Raw genomic sequence first — 20,232 nt, 5'->3', positions numbered from 1 at the left:
TACTGTCCTAAATGAGAAGTAGTTGAAATTAGGCAGTGAACTAGTTGAGAAATGGGAGAGCCCTATCTGATCTTTTGAAATTACTATCAATTTTCAATTTTCCAGGAGTCATTGATACGATTGATCCTCCTGTTGTTCCTCTTTCTTCATTTTGGTTCCATGTATGCTTACCCTCCGTCAACACCTTCACCCATTTGGCAGAAGTAACAGAAAAGAGAAAAACTTCTGACCAGTTAGTCCGATGCTGGCACCGGCAGTAAGGGAAGTCATGAGTTGCCTCTCTGGAACTTGCCAGTGAGGGAAAGGGGTGAAATAAAACCTGAAATCAAGGACTAGAAATTTCCCCCTGGTTCTGATCATCTGTACAATTTGGTCTGGGTGGCAGTTGCAAGGCAGGTCTCCTCCTGAGTGCTTTGGCCCCACCATTACCCATTTGAGGTCATATGTAATGACTCCTTTCAGACAGTCATCATAGCACTAACTACCCTAGGAGATGTCCCCAGCCCCCCAAATATAAAATCCAATTTTATTACGATGATATAAGTCTGAGGTGATTGTTTAATAAATGACCCATTGGTTGGAAGGATGCTAGGAAGAGCTGACAAGGACCACTGTTATACCAGTGAGCCTCAATTAGCCAACAAGGGAAGCTATTCACATCTTTTTTCATGAAGCCTCTGTGAACGGTAGCCAGCTGTCCAGCCTGCGGGGTTCCAGAGATGGAAAGAAGTCCATCTAGGATCTTAATGGACCCCAAAGGCCCTAGAAAGAAGACCTTTTTCCTTTTCCAGTCATTGCTTCTGAATGAGATGGGAAGTGACCAGCTATGGATGTCCACCCTCCCCTCCACCGTCTTCTGGTCAAGGGATGGAGAGAAGAGGTAAATAAAGAAAACGTGTATCTAAGCTGTACCTATGTTCATTAAGAACAACCAACAGTAAAAGCTGCTCTGTAGCTGGGTCTGGGACCTGCATGACTTCCTAGCCTTCCCAAACACAGGTTCTCCCAAAAGTAGTTTCTGTTTCTAAATCTCTTAGGGCATTTGCGGTAAGGTGTCTCCCATCACAGGTACCTACAAGATGTAGATTCCTTGAGGGCAGGAGAAACATCACTTATCTTCCTCACTCTTTGCATATATTACAATGCCTGACACATTGCACTTGCTCAACAAATTATTTTTTAATTGAAAGGAAGTGGATTAAATAAGTATCAAGTAGATGGGACAGATACAGAAGCATAATGATGGGTAGGAAGTCTCTCACCACCCTTTTTGAAAATCTTTTCATAGCAGGAAACAAAATTTAAGAAGAAAACCATAAACATTTATTTTATATTTTATTCAATAATAAGGTAGGATATATCAAAAGCATGTATTTCCTTTGGAGAATTTGCCCCACTGTGGAGACTAACACCCTGGAGAAGGGGCACCTGTCATACATGTGGCTTTGATGTGGTCTATAAATCAGGCTTGCTCCCTACTCATTCCACACTTCCTCCCTCAGCACTGAGTGTCCTATATTTGCTCTGTTGTGGTTGGGTTTTGCATCTTAGCTTTCAGTTTAAACTAAAATTGGACAAGCATTTTAAGCTAAAATTGGATAAGACCACAAAGCATTAGGAAAATAAGTTCCTGAAGACAAGTAAGTGGCCACTCTGTATTTAACTGAGATAAAGAATCATTTTTTTTTTGTTCTAGGGTCTCTGAATTTCATTGATTGAAAATCTACATTGGCTTTTTGGAGGCCACAAAAAGCAGTTAAACTCAGCCACCTATTTATGATCTATAAGCAGAAATGGAAAATATCTTCACCTAACTTGGGATACTGCGAGAAAATATCTAACGGAGTGCCATCCACCGACGCACCCGCCCCTTGACCAAAGACTTCTTGCGTCTCTCAAAGGGGTAGCCGTGGAGGCTCTGAATCCTGAGGCACAGGCTGTATGAATTCACAGAATCATATTTACTCCAACGAAATGCACAACAAAAAATGTTTCAGCAACTTCATTTGAAGAATAAAGGAGGTGGAAATTGACAACAGTGTGGCCTTGTTTATTCCACTCTTCCCACGCTACTCCTCCTACAGGTAAGTGGAGATGCTGTCTCAAACCATTCGGTTTAAAGATAATTGTTTTAAGAAGAGGCTTAAATTTCGATTTAACGTGATTTGACTCTTAAAATGTGTTTATCTGTCATAATGTTTATTCCTAAATCATCTACGAATCTGGCACCAGGCTTGAAAAACAACTGTAAACACTTTTCTTTTTCATTTTTCTTGGTTTTGATTTTTTACAGCCTGATTCAACTATCATCCAAGCTCAAAGAAATAAGCTGACTTGGCTGAGAACAGAGCTGGGATTCAAACCAGATTTTCGAGTTCCAGAAACTCTACCATAGCTGCCTCCTTATGGAGTCAACTTTCTATGAAAACAACAAAATACAGTAAGCAATGGAAAGGAAGAATCAATGTGGCAAAATCAAACCCAATTTTAGATGTCTAGTAGAATTTCTATGGGCTTTTAAGTGGGTTCTGGCTTCATTTGTTTTTTTAATAATGGGGAAATGCTAAAAACAAACAAATATTATTTTAGATATAGCTGTTAGAATTTATCCAGAGATTTCACTGTTTTAGGTCTTAAGTGCTATTTTAAATGGTTATCACTAAATATCCAAAAACATATACTGCCTGCTTTCTCCCTGCCCCACATGATAATGGATATGATTACAGTATGATTGTTTTAAGTTAAGTTCACTGCATGTAATACTAATGCTACAGCCCTGCTAAGATAGATGGGTGGATGGATGGATGGATTAACAGATGGACAGACAAAGTAAGTAAGTAAATTTATGGGAATATTAACTTCCTGAAACTTCCTGTTGCCTATGCCAACAAGATGAGATCTTAAAATTTACCCATTTGATCCAAATTCACAGAATAAGAATAGAACAAAAGATGGCAGTTTTTAGCTCCAACCCTCGCCCAATTTTTTCTTTTCTTCTGACCCATGGCATCTGTGTTATCACTGAGAATAATGATGGTATTAAAGTCTTAATTTCTAACTTTTCTGCCTTCTCTTTCCCTTTACACAGCATGGTCTTTTCAAACTAAAAATCTGTGAATAACTCTCCCTCTCTGCCCCACACTGCCCAAGGTGTTTTACTGTTGTTCGTCTCTTATTAAGAAATTAGTACTTTAATGCCTAAGGAAACAATGAAAACATTTGACTCTGTAAGTGCTCCCAGACCTGCCCCACTCTTGAGAGGTAAGTAAACAGCAGGCAGCCGCAGCCCATACCACTCCTTGGTGCCGGTGAGACAACCTAGAATTGTCTGAATACGAAAGTTTTTATTTCTGACCAGTCTTTCAATCTGCTGTTTTTGAAGCCAACAAGAAGCCAGAGACCATAGAGACCAAGGAAGTCCTTCAGAGAAAGTGAGGCTAGAATTTTAGACCTGAAACATTATGACTGCTCTTCACGTTTTCTCAATTTTATTAGTTCAGGAAAAGCAATGTAAGATTCAAAGTAAGTGAAAGAAGAAAGAAATATTTTTTCTCAAGTTTTCACTGTGCCTCCAGAGTAGAAAATAAAAATAGCATGTATGATAGAGGGCTAATACTTATGAAATACAGATGTCACTTGAAGATTGTGGTGCCATTCTGTGGAGAATGCTAAGAATAAACACAAAGAGGAAGCTTTGATACTTGCTTGATACTGCATTTTTAACTGTTCTCCTAGTGTGTGGGTGTCTAGAAAAGAAATGGCATTAACAATGTAGACAGTGCTAGCTCCTGAAATTGGCACATATTTACTGCAAAGGCAGCTGTTATTTTAATGAATTTTTTCTAATGTTAATAGAGCTTCTTTTGACAAATGCATTGTTACTTGTGTTCCTCCATTCCGTGTGTAGAATCTGACAAAATCTAAAATATAGGGGGGAAATAGATAAATATTTATTTCATGAATACTAAGAAGTTATTTTTAATCCTGAACATCAGTGTTGAGGGGGGAAAATCACATTTTCCACAGTTCCAAAATTATAATCCTTTCTGTCAGACTGGGTTCCTTTAAAAATACAATGGTACATTAAGAGTGTAACGAAATGTCTAGAAGATAAAGTGAAACAACGAAAGCTTATATACCAGTAATTCCAAGGGAAAAGTTGTTTAAAAAGATTAATTTTGTCATTACCAAAGTATACCTAATATACTTTTATTTGACATTTCTACTATGTAGTTATTTGCTAAGTGACTGGAATCTAAATGGCAATGTAAAAAGCATAAATTGACTTCAGAAATTTTCTTTGGTATAACACAATTTAATTATTTTAAACCAACCAATCTTACATTGTATTATATAGATTATATCACTTATATATGCAATATACATACATATGTATATACTATATATATTTCAGTTACTGTTTCAATACTACAAATATGAATTCCAAAGGCACAAAAATGGACAGGAGGATGATAGTAGTAGCATGCCACCTGTTCCTTTATAATCCATCATGAGGATACCTATTATACCCCCTCCTTGAGAAGCACAAAGATATTCACTAAACCTGGAAGTTTATATTAGTTTGAAATGCATGTTTGTAACTGAAAGAGCTAACTGTTCTGATTCACTGTGACTCACCGATACTAGAACCATGTGTAAGTAATAGCCTTTGTACTTCCAAGCTCTCAAGAGTATAAGTCGGTAGTAAAAAGAGCAGGAACATTATTTAGTTCACCCCATATGACCACGTCCTAGCCACATATCATGGAATGGTTACTAGTCTTCCTCCAAATCCATCCAAAAAAACAACTGTGTTGGGTTTCAGTTGAACTCACAATAACTCTCATTGGGTCAACCTACAGCACAGCTTCTGAAAATAACTAGAAAATACCATTTAAGTATATCAATCAAAATGTTTTGCAACAAAACCCTTTAAAATCCAATTAGTGAGGTTTTGTCCAGATACATGAGAATAGCAGGCAGCTAAAAAATAATTTTGCAATCCTCTCCTGCATTTATCAAACTTTTTGTAGTTTTCCTTCGACAGGGATATGGTAGTGCATGGTTTAGACCCTTGGGTTATCTTACTACTTGAGAAAATAAGGATGTAAAATGTTCTGAAAAACAAATATCTCATGGCTTTTCTTGCTAAACCATATCATTTCTTCACTGTTGATGCTCCATATGTTAGTACATACACATACATTTGTTAAGTAAATAGGTCACAGGAGTTTTCATGAACAAATGGCTAAGGGAAATGGGGTATTAATCAGAACATGTGTTATTATGATGACTTATCTTAACCGGGACTCAGGGGACTCCAGATGTTTGGTCCCTGTACACTCATGGAAAATAACTCATAATGATGCTGGATTCTCATGCTGAAGGAAAATTCTTCATTAAAGAAATAGGCAGCTTTTTGTCAATACATAAAGGACTACAGTGCGATATCTTCCCAGAACTAAGAAAAAAAACTGTTATCCTCTGAGAAGGAAACAAATAAAATACCCAAAAGATGGGATTAACTATTTATAGAAACTACCTCAAGACAGCAGAGGTTCACTTCAGTGGCATGATCAATAGTGAGGTGTACTGCAAATCATTCATTGCTAAAAGCAGTTAAATACTAAAGTTTTATAGGTTCTGTACTTAAAGTAAATTAGGAAGGACTTAAGGTTATTGTTACAGTAGTACTGCCCTGGACGTGAGAGGAAGGGACAGGGTAACAACTAGTGTTATCAGAACTGCTCACCATCCTTGGCTCTTTTTACTCATCACGGTTCATAATCTGATCATACCTGTGGAGATTTATAAAGGTCATGAAAATCTTGTGGCCTATGATGGGGAATCAAAAACAATGCCTTAAAAACAAAGAGGTTTCTTCAAGATTAAGGTCCAGAAATGCAATCACAAAGAACTAAAAGTAAACAAGAATGATCATCTACTCCAAGATATCAACCGATCTGATGGCTGAATTTGTGGTCAAAAAGGAGACTAGAAAGAGAGGTGCCAAGGAGGAGTGCCTCTTTCACTGTCAGAATACAAGGCATGCAAGATGGCCACCATACTATTCTTGGCAAGTCTATCCCAATGGTGGAGACAGATGTATCAAGATATTCTACCTTGAAGTTACACTTCATCAACTAACTCTCCTTACATTCTCAGCTTGTCAAGCAACTTTCTGATATGATTTGAGTTCCCAGTTAGGTTTTCCTTTAGGAGAAAGAAACCACTGACTAGCCAGTTGACAGGAGTATTCCAGTACATATCGTACATCAGTAAATTAGCAGTCAAAACCATACATTGGTTAGGAGTATTGGTGTTAGTGTCAACAGATCTTTTGTAGCATAACCAACTCTTCATTTACTGTCAATAGGAAACTCCTTTTCCATTGTGTGGAGCCCTTCTTGCTAATCAGCTCTTCTCCTTTACAACATCACTCATAGTGTAGGCTCCCAAATGAAGGGATTGATGTTTTGTTTTGTTTTGTTTTCCAGATAAGATAGTTCTTACATACAAAACAAAATGAATGAAAACCCACAAAGTGGGCTTCACGTCACAAATCCTATGTCAAGAATTTTCAAGACTCCATTACCTCTTCTATTACTAAATTGTCTTATGTGTACCTTTCGTAAAACAAATTAGGACAGAAGTTTCAACTAGGATGGCCATTAAGACACTTCCCTCTAAGACTTGTAACCCATTAAGATTCTGAAATATAAATGCCTATAAAGTTCCCCATGGCTAGTTAAGATGTATGGGATTGATTTAAATACAAGTATACTGAAGGTGGGCAAAAGTGTTCAATTGCTTCTATAGCTCTGCATGGACCAAGGCACAGACAGCATCAGCTGCAAGTGATACTAAGAAGCCCTGTGGGAAGAAACAGCATTGATTGGAACAATGAGGAAATAAAAGGAAGCATTGACTTACAAGCTATGGTTTTGATAGATCTGAAATAAGGCAGTTCTTTATTCTGGTGTATAAAGACAGCCTAACAACTATTGTCCTGAGTAGTGTGGGGAAAAAATACTTGGAAGAACGAATGAGGTGAGCATGATTCCCTGAGAAGAGAATACTGGGGTACAAGTATTTATACAGACATGAAAACTGATGATGGTCTCAACAAAAACATGCCTCCTGAATAATGATGTATGTGCCAGTGTGTTTGTTGCTTCTCATATCTCTGAACATGAACTAAGTCAGACACTATTGTTGCTGTAAAGACAGACATGTGTCTCAGTTCTTCATGCACCTTCTCCAGGCACCTGCTTTTGTACTGTTTCCTCCCTGGATTTGCAGAGAAGTGCACACCTCCAGGCCTGGGCAGGCCCTATCTATCTCTCACTACCAACTCCACTGCAAAGCAAGTCATGACACTCCACCCTTAAGGCAACTAAAGAAATATTTTCAATGTCAGCCGAAAAATAAGAACACCAAGTACAACTCAAGTGTAAAGGGTTCAGACTATATCCTTCCACTGCTTTTATAAACTGGCACATCTATTATAACAGAACCAAAGGCATCTAACAGAGTCAGAGTCATCCATTCCATTGATTTACCCACTTTCAAACTACTCTGGTAGGATCATCTAGTTAGAAAACAGGAAAAACACAATAATTCTTTGGTTGACTCTTGTGAGTCCTGCAGTAAATCAAGGTCATGAGATACCAGTCTTGTGAAGAATCGCATCACAAGCAAATTCGTGAATGTATACTACAGGATTTTAATTTCAAGTAGTTGTTCTCCATAAACTAACAAGAATATTTGCTCAATTGCCTTTCATGTTTCCTGTATTGAGAGCCTAAAGGCAAGACAAGGAGCAACTTAAGAAATACACAGAAAGAGTGGCTATAAGGAAATGAGCTGACAAAGTTGTGTCCTCACAGGCAAAGGGAAGTTGAGAACTAAGAAATTATTAGGTGAATATAATATACAAGTGTAAAATCATCTCCCCATGTATATGTTTTGTTTTGTTTTCTCTCATTATAATTTTTAATTTGGCTTTTAATTTGCATTTCCTACTGATATCTATGATCTCCTTAATGTACCTATTTGCTAGCTATACATCTCTTCCGTTTTTTTTTAAAGATTTATTTATTTATTTATTTATTTGACAGAGACCACAAGTAGGCAGAGAGACAGGCAGAGAGAGAGGAGGAAGCAGACTCCCCGCTGAGCAGAGAGCCCGATGCGTGGCTCCATCCCAGGACCCCGGGATCATGACCTGAGCCGAAGGCAGAGGCTTAACCCACTGAGCCACCCAGGTGCCCCTGTACTTCTCTTCTTTGTGAAATGTTTAAATCTTTTGCATGTCTTTAATGAATTTGTTTATTTTCTTATTATTGAACATTGACATTTCTTTATATATTTTGGATATAACTCTTTTAAAACATATAGGCTTTGTAAATATTCTCCCCAGGTCTGTGGGCTGTCTTTTCATTCTCCTAATAGAAGCTTTTGAAGAGCAGATGTTCTTAATTTATTAAAGTATAATTTATCAGCTTCTTCTCTTATGGTTCGTACTTTTGGTGTCAGACCTGGAAAATCTTTGCCTAACTTGAGATTGCAAAGGGTCCTTCCTGTTTTCTTAACCTTGAGTCTTATAATTTAACATTTTCAATTTAGGTTTATGATTTTGATGTTTGCATATGATGTAAAATATAGGAGATAATTTTGCATATCAATAATGAATTATTCCACCACCATTTGTTAATGACTACCTTTCTCCATGGAATGCCCTTTGTCAATAGTAAGTTGTCCATGTACATATAGATCTACTTTTGGACTCTCTATTCTATTGACCCATTTGTCTATCATGATGCTAATACCATGCTGCTTTCATTACTAAGCTTTAAGTCTTCAAACAAGGTCTTCCTTTTTAGCCTTCCAACTTTTCCCTTCTTTTTCCAACTTGCTTTGTTTATTTTGGGTGCTATGCATTTCCACATAAATTTTATAATTGGTTTGCTAATTTCTACCCCCCCAAAAAAACCTGCTAAGATTTTAATTGAATTGCATGAATCTGTAGATCAATTTGGAGAGGACTTATATTTCCACTATCTCTGGAAAATCCCCCAATATTTAGCAATAAATACTACGTTTCTAAATAATTCTTAAATCAATGTAAAAATTAAAATGGAAATTAGAAAGTATTTTGAACTAAATGTGAATACAGCATGTTAATATTTATGGCATACTACTAAAGTGGTACTTAGAGAGAAATTTACAGCACTTAATGCCTACATTAGAAAAAAAATCTCAAATTAATCATGTTAGCTTCCACCTTAAGAAAAAGCTAGAAAATAAGGCAAACTCAACTCAAAGAAAGCAGAAGAAAAAAAAAAAGATAAGGAATCAATGAAATAAAGACAGAAAAACAATGAGAAATATTAATAACAATAATTAGTAAAACTTATCCTCTAGCCAGACTGGTAAGGGGAAAAAAAGAGAAAAAAGACAAATTACCAATATAAAAAAATGATAGATTAAGTCATGATATATTCTACAAAAATTAAAAGGATACTAAAACAATATTAATATCCTTATGTCAATTTAATTCCACAATGACCTGTAAATATGCTTTGTATGACTTGGCTCCTTTTCAATTTATTGGGACTTATTTTATAACTCACAATCTGGTCTATATTGATAAATGTTCTTTGCATGCACTTGAAAAGAATGTGTGTTCTCTATGGTTGGGTATTCTAGGGATGCCACTTAGGTGAAGTTGGTTGGTATTGTTGTTCAAATCTTCCTTTCCTTGCTGATTTTATATCTCTTTATTCTATCAATGATTGAGAGAGGAATGCTAATGTCTCTGAATAAAATTATGGATTAAATTTTTTTTTTTTTGCTGAGGGTGCCTGGATGACTCAGTTGGTTAAACATCTACTTTCGGGGCGCCTGGGTGGCTCAGTGGGTTAAGCCTCTACCTTCGGCTCAGGTCATGATCCCAGGGGCCTGGGATCGAGTCCCGAATAGGGCTCTCTGCTCAGCAGGGAGCCTGCTTCTCCTCATCTCTCGCTCTGTCTGTCTCTCTGCCTATTTGTGATCTCTCTCTCTGTCAAATAAATAAATAAAATCTTTAAAAAAAAAATAAAAAATAAATAAACATCTACTTTCAACTCAGGTCATGATCCCAGGATCCTGGGATCAAGCCCTCAGCTCCCTGCTCAGCAGGGTGTCTGCTCCTCCCCTAACTCATGCATTCTCTCTCTCTTTCTCTCTCTCTACCCCAAACAAATAAAATCTTAAAAAGTTTAAAAAGATAATTTTTTCAGTTAATTTTGTGTAATTCAGTGCATAAAGTATTATTATATCATCTTTATAAATGGACAACTTTATCATGAAATGGACTTCTTTATCTCTAGTGATAGGGTTTGCAATGAAATCTACCTTGTCAGCTATTAATGCAGCCATTCAAGTTTTCTTTTTATTAGTTACCTTGATATACCAATTGTTATCCTTTTACTTTTGGGCTATTTGTGTGTGTGTGTGTGTGTGTGTGTGTTTAAATAAAGGCAGACTACAATTGTGTTTTATAATCTGAAAATCTCTGTTTTTTTTATTGGGGTCTTTAGGACATTTAATGTCTTAACTGATATGCTTAGTTTTAAGTCTATGATCTTGCTATTTGTTTCCTATTTGTCTCATATGTTCTTTGATCCCTTCTTATCTTTTTTTAAATCTTCTTGCAGATTAAGTATTTTTACAATTCCATTTTATCTATTTTGTTGACTTATTAGCTATATGGCTTTGTTTTGTTATTTTAATTGCTTTAGAGTTTATAGTATATGCTCTTAATTTACCACAATTAACTTTCGAATGATATTATGTCACTTCATGTATAGTAGAACTTTACAGTTGTATACTTCCATTTCTCCCTTCCCAGCTTTTTATGCTATTGTCTGTTTATGCTATTGTTTTATGCTATTTCAGTCACATATGTTATTTTTTAAGATTTACTGATTTATTTGAGAGAGAGAGAATACGCAGGAGCAGAGGGAGAGGGAGAAAGAATCTCAAGCAGACTCCACACTGAGCATGATGTCCAATGCGGGACTTGATCTCATGACCCTGAGATTACCACCTAAGCTGAAACAGAGTCAGTCACCTAACCAAAGGCACCATACATGTACCCCTCAGTTGTATGTGTTATAAATCAGATGATGTATTACTATTATTTTGTTCAAATAGGCAATGATCTTTATCCATTTATTTACCATTTTTCATGTGCCTCATTCTTTTGGGCAGGTCCATATTTCCAACTGGCATAGTTACCCTACTCCCTTTCATTAACATTTCTTGTACTGTGACTTCTTTCAGCTTTTATATCTGAAAGATATTTTTGCTGGGTATAGAATTCTTAATTGAATTATTTTATTCTTTCAGCATGTTAAAGATGTTGCTCCACTGTCTTCTCACTTGCATTGTTTCTGATAAGATATTTACAGTTATCCTCATTTTTTTTCAATTGTACATGAATTTTTTTATCCTTCTTGCTGTTTTTAAATTTTCTCTTCATTACTCGTTTTGAATAATGTGATTATGACATGTTTTGGTGTAATTTTATCAAATTTCTTGTGCCTCGGCTTTACTGAGCTTCTTGAGTCTGTGCATTTGTAGTTTTCATCATTGGGCAAAATTTTCTTTGCCCAAGTAAATTACTTCATCAAATATTTTTCTTTCTTCTTCTCTCTCTTCTTTATGTTAGGAACTCCAGTTACATACATCAGGCTGTTGAAGATGTCCTAAAATTCACTGTTGCTCTTTATAATTTTTTCTGTTTTATTTTGGATAATTTTTCCACTAGTCTTTTCTTTTACAATGTCTAATCTCACCCATTGTACTTATTATTAATCTCATCCAATGTTTTTAGCTAATACCATCCAGTATGTTTTCTAAATCATACATTATAATGCTTATTTCTAGAAGTTTGATTTTCCCTTCTTTATAACTCCCATCTCCCTAATCAACTTTCAGACATATGGGTTATAGTTATAAGAACTGCTTTAATATTCTTGTCTGCTATTCTAACTTCTGTTTCAGTTCTCTCTCTCTCTCTCTTATTATGCAAAGTATTTTCTTGCTTCTTTGCACATCCAGTAGTTTTTGATGGGATATTGGATATGGTGAAATTTACCTTGTTGGGTACTGGATATTTTTGTATTCCTATACACAAACTTTGGGGTGCAGTTATTTGGAAACACTTTGATCCTTTCATGTCTTGCTTTCAAGGTTTATTAGGTGAGACCAAAGCAGCATTTAGCTGACAGCTATTTACTCCCCAACTAACAAAATAAGACATTTAGGTGGCTTCTATCCAATTCCCTTTAAATTATGAGATATTCAAGTCTGACTATTGAGAATAGGTACTTTTCTTGCCTTAAATGAAGTGTGAACATTAGGACCATTCCCTCTAATCCTCTTGAATGGTTCTTTCCTGATCTCAGGTAGTTTCTTATCTGTATGGGTCAATCAGGACTCTGATGAATGACTACTCTTTAGATTTCTGGAGTTCTATATCTCTACAACTCTCCCCTCTCTGGTACTTTATCTTGTTAGCTGGAGCCACAGTGGCTCTCCCCAGACCCTTATTCAACTCTTCAACTCAAGGAGTCCATCAGGTCTGCCTCGATTCTCCCTCCTATGTTGCTTGGAAATCCTCTCAAAGGAGGAAGCTGGATCATTCATAGGTATTATATCATTTGTTTCCTGTTTCTTGGAGATTACTGTTCTTCATTTCTTGATGTCCAGTATCTTGAAAACTATTTTTCCACGTAAGTTGTCTTTTATTATGATTATTATTGTTTCAGGTGAAAGGGTGAATCTAATTCTTATTAGTCCTCTTTGGCAGAAGCAGAGGTACATAGATGGTCTTTTGTCCACTCTTTTCACTCTACACAGTTGACTTTTAAATTTCATGAACACCCTTAAACACTCCAATTTCCAGAACATTCAGTGAAGGAGAAATTCCTGCTGAATTCTCTCTCTCTGGGACTTGGCAAATAACCCCGTAGGGCCTAATTATAATCAGTCTTTTGAGAGACACAAATGGTGGCTATCTCTTATATCTCTTATATCTCTTTAATGTAGTCAAAGTTAAAAGCAAACTCATATTTCTGGGCAACTATAAAAAATTATGGCAGGTCCAAGAGACTATGCTGTTTCAAACATGACTAAAAACACACTGAAAATAATTCATTCACTGGCACCCTGCCAGTCTCCCAGTGACACTGTAAAAGTTTAGGCCCTGAGAGAATCTTGGCTCAGAGGCCCCGATCTTTTTATGTTAGTACATTTCTCCCTAAGAGTAAACAATGTAGTTTCAAAGGACATTCATTCTTTGAAGCCAGTTTGAAAATTAATACTGCAGGATACTAAGTAGTACCTCAGTAGCCTGACAGAGATAATGTTCAACTGCAATGTTTTCACTATGCCAGGATATAATTTATGCTTTTAGCACACACCCCTTCCCTCTGTGTGTACCTCAGCTCAGTGGAGTTTGGGCATAACCAACTGTGGTCCAGTTTCCATCAGGTTTCTTTCTGAATGGGTACAATGTTCCAACTTCAAACCATAGTCGGTTTGGTCATACTGGGCACTGAATTGTGCTTGGATACTCCCTCTCAAAAATTAGACAGAGCTGGTCACCCCTGGCTCCCAAGGCTTGTATTAGGGGGAGAGGCATTAATAATAGTTAAACTGACTACCTTTCGTCATCAAATGTTAATAGGATCTATTAAAAAGAAATATTCAAAATGTATATGGTTGTTACTAGGCAGCTTTTAATAATCAATGTACCCTCTGATCCATATATCACTTAAAATTTTTCCTTAAGTAGAGACTTTTGATGATCAAAGGTGAAGAGATAAATGAGGCTGATTGAAATCTATCCACTTCATGCCACCAAGAATGGCTTTAGTCCTGGGAAAGATGTTTGGCTAAGATAGCACAAGTAACTAAAGCTCAGTGATCTGTGTCCTTATGGTATCAAAGCAGTGAGAACAACTGATGTCATGTTAGCCCATCAATGAAATTAAAACAGAAAGTTGTTCATGTCCAAGTTTGTGTATAAGCTTGCTAGTATAAACACACCAGACCCATTGGAAGCAGAGGAAAGTTAGAGTTATGGAGGGGGAAAGGAATAGACATCAGAAAATATCTCTTCTTTATTTATTGAACCCTTTTCATTGTCCAGTGGGATCCAGAATCATGTTCATTAAACAGTCAGCTTTACATTTATTTGTTCAATAGAACATAGTATCTGTTGACCCCTTCCTACACCCCTCTTTTTTTAAAAAAGCTGTTTAATTATTTTAAATACTTGGGGACAATTTAATTATAAATGGCACCGGTAAAATAAAAGTGCTTAATGAAGGTAATAAAATTTAATTCACGAGCCCACATGACACCATCATAACAGATGATGTATGTATATTATAGATATTTGTAGCACAATATAAAAATGCAACAAGATCCCATGTTAAAGATTTGGGACTTACTCTGCACTTTTATGCTCTAGGAATTCAGATGGGCTAGTCACTGGAAGCAGGATGGGCCAGGTTTCCAGGTGCTGGGTTTATATCTAACACCATTCTCCTCTATTGTACATGTTCTGGCTTGTGTTATCTTGACTTGGGTTTAATGATGTCTGGCAACAAACCTTACCCATAATAAAGTTTGGCTAGGATGACTGTCATTTTGAATTCTGTTTTTTTTGTGTGTGGGTTTTTTTTTTTTAAAGATTTTATTTATTTGACAGAGAGAGAGATCACAAGTAGGCAGAGCAGCAGGCAGAGAGAGAGGGAAGCAGGTTCCCTGCTGAGCAGAGAGCCCAATGTGGGGATCGCTCCCAGAACCCTGAGATCATGACCTGAGTTGACCTGAGATCATGACACTGAGCCACCCAGGGGCCCCTTGAATTCTGTTTTGTCTCTGTGTAATTCATGTCTTAGTCACAATCATTCAAGGAGGTATTTATTTTTATTTTTATTAGATACATGGTTTCCATTTCCATAAACAATTTGGTGAAAAACTGCACATGAGTGTTCCCTAGGTATTATGTGATAAGACACCTGGCATGAATTATTGAATGAGCTTAGAAGAAAAGTCTTGAGAACTGATTTCGTGCATATGCGTAAAGAAAGCCTGCCACAGTGGCTTAGATGAAAGCTAGAGGGGCTGCTTCCTTTTTAATAGGTGGAGTTGTGTTCAAATTTCTTCTTACTCCTCAATCTGGTATTTATCCTTCAATGACATTAAAACCAAATCATCAAAGAACAGCTTAGCATTCAATGCAATGTCTCTAGGGAGGTATGATTCAAAAGCATCTAGGACTCTTAACACAAACCACTAACTAGAAGTTTGCATTTTCAGTTTTAGTATATGTGCTGCCGAGGTAAGCATGCATGTTCAGTTTAATATCATGTACATGTATGAAGGAGTCGCCAAGAATAAGCCCATGTTACAAATGAAACAGGAGATTGATATAAAAGATGAGAACAGTTTTCTCAGTAGGCTAGTACAAAGTCTGAAGGATAATATAATCTGAACTTTTTAGGCTTTAGAGAGAGTAGAATGCTCTTTGTGAAAAGTAAAAGCAATGTTCATGGAGCACATCACAAGGTAGGTTCAGTCTAACTGGTTTGGTGGGGATTGCCATTCGGAACTTGCCTTTGAGACTTATTCTTGCTGACCAATCTGCATTCTACAACTATGCTCATTCTCCAACATGTGGGCCTCCCAATACAGTGATAACACTGAACAGATTTCTGTTCTTACCAAAAGCAATAATTCCTCATTTAAAGAGAAAGTGCTGAAACTGAAAACATGGAGCACTTCCCATTTATGCTGCACAATTCACACCCAAAGACTCGTAGTCCATTCCATTCCAAACAGTAAGTCATGAGGCAACTTTAAAGTGAAAATGAAAAAATGACAAGTGGTGAAGAGAGAGAGTATAGAATGCATTTGAGATGGAGCAAAGGATGGTGGAGGGGAAGAGACAAATTGATAATCTGTAAATTACTGAAATAGGGGTTGAGTACTCCCTACATGTAGTGAAGGGATTTTTTTACGGTATAAGAATATATTAACAATCACAATTCAATTCTAGGTGTAATTCTAACAAACCTGCATTAAATCGCACATTTTATGGAAAAATATAATGGGAATTATGCTCTTACCATCTGTTTTCTTTGAATCACTTCCGACATTGGATTGATCCTTCCTGTCTGTCTTATTTTTACCATCTTTCACGTCACCTGAAAGTAATAAACATGACAAACAGCATATGTATATAGCTAAAAGGGACGTTATAAATAGTCCTAAACTTGTCAAGGTAAAAAGATGAAAAAAAAAGTACATAATTTTAGTCATGAAGGGGTACATGTCTGAATGTAAATACCTTTTTAAACCATATATTAGGTCTTAAAAGCTAGATTATAATCCAGAAATTAAGACAAAGTTCCTGTTAAACAATGTAGCACTTGAGCCAATAATGTTTATTTTCAAGAAAAGAAATTCAGCTTTATTACTGGGCTGTGGAGAGCAGAAAAACTCAGATCAAATGTAAATTATGCCAGCTCATAGCTACTCAAGTTCTATAGGTGTCAGTTTCCTCATCTGCAAAATGGGGATAATAATAGCTACTTTATAGACATACTCTAAGGACAAATGTATTTAAGGTAGTGAATGCAATTTCTGACACATCACGCAATGATATCTGAACTCTAAACTGGAGTTATAAACGGTATTCTAAGTAACGAGCTTGTCGAAATATGATTTGTAAGTGTTCAGAAACACTATGCAAACAGATGTAGAATAAACATGTGTCAAAAACTTAATTCATTCACAAAAGAACCAGAGAGATAGTAAGGATGGTGCCAAGGGCATCTAAGGAAATGGGTATTTATAGGCCTTTTAGAAAACCTTTAAAATGAGATTGCTTGGGCGCCTGGGTGGCTCAGTGGGTTAGGCTGCTGCCTTCAGCTCAGGTCATGATCTCAGGGTCCTGGGATCGAGTCCCGCATCAGGCTCTCTGCTCGGCAGGGAGCCCGCTTCCCTCTCTCTCTCTCTGCCAGCCTCTCCATCTACTTGTGATTTCTCTCTGTCAAATAAATAAATAAAATCTTTAAAAAAAAAATGAGATTGCTGTGTTAGAAACAAAACTGGTTATCTCCCACAGGGCAATAAAATCATAACCTGTGGGCAAGGGGGTAATCTCTTCTAACAGTCAAAAATCTGTAAGTTATCACACAACTTCGTAGTACCTAGGTTTGTGTCAATAGTACATGACAAAGTTAAACAGTCCTGTTCTCCTAAAGCAGGAGTCGTCCACCTGTAGCTCGGGGGCCAATCTGGAAACAGAGATCATTGGAAATAGTCACATGCATTCATTTACATACTGTCTGCGGACGCTTTCACGCCGTAGGGATAAGTGCTGCATGGTTGTGACAGAGACATGCAAAACCAGGACGAGTCACTGGCTGGGCCAACACAGAAAACTTCTTGCTGACCCCTGTCTAAGATAATTACATAATCCCTGGCCATGTCTGTTCAACAGTTTGCCACTATGACATTGAAAGGACATGGCATCCTTTCCCCAGCCTTATTCTCAAGTTTTGGAAATTTTTCTTACAGTCTTACTAGCGGCATCTTTCTTTTTAGCCTGCATAAAACCCAGAATAATTTACAACTAAAATACTCAAACTTCTTGAAGCAAGAAGACCCTAGGAATAACTGCAGCCAGGAAGGAGAAAGCAGGGTCTTATCTTTCCTGCTTTCTTTGTGCCAGGCATATTGCCTGCATCGTTTCATTAAATTCTTCTAACAACCCCGTTGTGAAGGGACTACGATGGAAAGTAGACAAATTCATCACAGTTTAATTCACAAAACAATCAATTTGCAGAATAACAAACTCATCAAATGATTGAGGATGTTTTCCAAGGGTGAGTTTTCCTCTGGCTTCCCTGTAGCCACTGAGGCACACGCTGGTCCGTCCTGCTGTGTTGAGCAGCACGCCGGCTGCCTGCCAGTGGTTTGTACACCACTCTGGGCCCCGCCTCTGCCCGTAACCTTGCATGTGTGGCTCCTTCCAGCAGCAGAACTGTTCCTCTTGGCAGCCGTAGATCTGGTTTAAGCTATCTGTCTAACAGTTTTTACAGAGATGGCCAACTGATCTTTCCACAAAGTGATTTGTTCAAACCAACTTGTGAAGAATGGATATGAAACTTATATTACCATCTCTGTTCTAAGGCTATGGAACCTAAGGCATAAATATAGCAATCTACCACAATATACATAGATCAGTCTGATTCTAGAAGCTAGGCTCTAACTTCCCTACGAAGCTCAAGTTTCCAATTTCAGGCTTCTATTTATTGCTGCCATTTTTAAATGCTTTTGACCCACAGATTTATAAAGAATTGGTTATCTAAGGACGATTCAAGACCATTTTGGGTTGTGATATATTTGACAAAGTAAGTATTTTCAATGGAATTTGATAAATCCTAAGCTAAGTTAGGAGTCAACAAATTACCCAAGTTTCCTCTTACTCTTAATTTTGAAATGGGATGAACTGGCTGAAGGGATTGAAGGGAAAGGCGTCAACTCCAGCCAGAGCGTAAGCAGGAGGAATTCAAGTGAAGGACATACTCATCACCCTTTACCACCATCAGTGGCCAAAGAGAGGATTCCTTTGGAAGTCCCTCAGAACACTTCAAAGACTGGCTCCTTCTTTTAAGGATCCAGAGATGAACTCAAGGATCTTGAGCCCTGTAGTGAAACTAATGACCTGCAGAAAAATGTCTTTCTTTCCTAAATGAGCCTTTACACCCTCATGCATAATACTTTATGCCTTCAAGGTTTCCCTGGACTGGAGCTTTATCCACAGCTGCAACAAGACAGGATGTCTTCCAGAAGTCACAGGAGAGGTTCAATTTGCCAGCCAACAGCCTGTGGGCAGCCTGCCTTGTCCTTAGTCAGGGTTGGGGAGGCTGAGAAAGGAAGTAACTTGATGGAGACCAAAGCTTAGGGGATCTCATAGTGGCTGATGAGAACACCTCTAGAACCTCCACTTAACCACCGTCCTCTGGTTCCATCCCAGAAGTATCTTAGGAGACCACAAAGAAGGATGATGGGAAAGTGACACATGTTTGTTTGATGATGTTCCTTGAACAGAATCCATTAGGTAATTTCCCATGGGTTGTATATGGAGTAATGGCTGATGTGAGCTGTTATTCAATAAACAGGGGAAACAAAAGAGCCTTTCTGCACAGTTATAAATCATTTTCATTAGGCTGCTGTAACACAGTCCCGAACCACCATTAGCCTTTCTTATTATTGCTTAAAATTGACTTCTTTTCCCATCTCTCATTTAATACTTAATTTTTAAGGGAAATGGCAGACTGTTGATTACTTTGGGAAATAAACACAGTTGTGAAATCAACCCAGCCTAGTCGAAAACTCAGGCTCCTGTTTGTTTCTTTCAGGCTCTCCCTCTAATGGTCTTCAGAATTGATTTCTGCCACCTCTGCCCTCTCTGGGTATTTGTTTATTCCTATCTCATAGAATTTATAACCCTCTCTATGACTGGCATGTTTATGTTCATTGGTTTCTCTCCCTGACTGGACCAGGGGTTGGCAAACTCTGGCCCATGAGCCAAACGTGCTCCCAGTGCCTGGTCTTATATGGCCCCAAAACTAAGAATAGTTTTTATTGAAAAATATTTGTTGAAAAAAAGAGAAGAATATTTAATGGTATTTGAAAAGTATATAAAATTCAAACTTGCATTTTTAGAAACAAAGTTTTATTGGAATTCAGCCATGTTCACTTGTTTATATGTTATCTGTGGCTGCTTTTGCACTAAAACAGAAGTGTTAAGCAGTTGCAGTAGAGATGGCATGGCTCTCAAAGTCTACAATATTTACTATCTGGTCCTTTACAGAAAAAGTACATCAAACCCTGGAAGAGATTATAAGCTTCTCGTGGACCTCGGCTGAGCCTCAATATTCCTCTGATTTCCCACTCTCCCCAACAGCACCAAAACTTGCTAATAGAAAGGACATGATGATAACGAAACACAGAATTTGGACCCAGACCAGAATTTAACTTGAGATCTCTACTTAGTGGCTGCTTGACTGTAAGCAAGTGATTTAAACTCTCTGAGTCTCCATTTCCTCATCTGCAAAACGGGAATCAGTATATCTACCTCACAGAGCTGTTAGCATT

The 20,232-nt window shown here is 37.4% G+C and overlaps 1 protein-coding gene across 10 annotated transcripts in view; it reads right to left on the bottom strand.

The window, feature by feature from the left end:
- The window catches only part of PDE1C (phosphodiesterase 1C), a 502,891-nt gene that overhangs the window by 35,272 nt on the left and 447,387 nt on the right, over positions 1-20,232 (bottom strand). For all 10 annotated transcript variants that reach the window (XM_059396607.1, XM_059396608.1, XM_059396610.1 and 7 more), the window contains one exon: positions 16,191-16,268. In XM_059396607.1, the coding sequence (XP_059252590.1) occupies positions 16,191-16,268 (78 nt within the window). The remainder of the gene's footprint in view (positions 1-16,190; positions 16,269-20,232) is intronic.

Source organism: Mustela nigripes, chromosome 4 (assembly GCF_022355385.1).
Source record: "Mustela nigripes isolate SB6536 chromosome 4, MUSNIG.SB6536, whole genome shotgun sequence".
Lineage (NCBI taxonomy): Eukaryota > Metazoa > Chordata > Mammalia > Carnivora > Mustelidae > Mustela > Mustela nigripes.
This window is presented reverse-complemented; position numbering and strand designations above follow the sequence as displayed.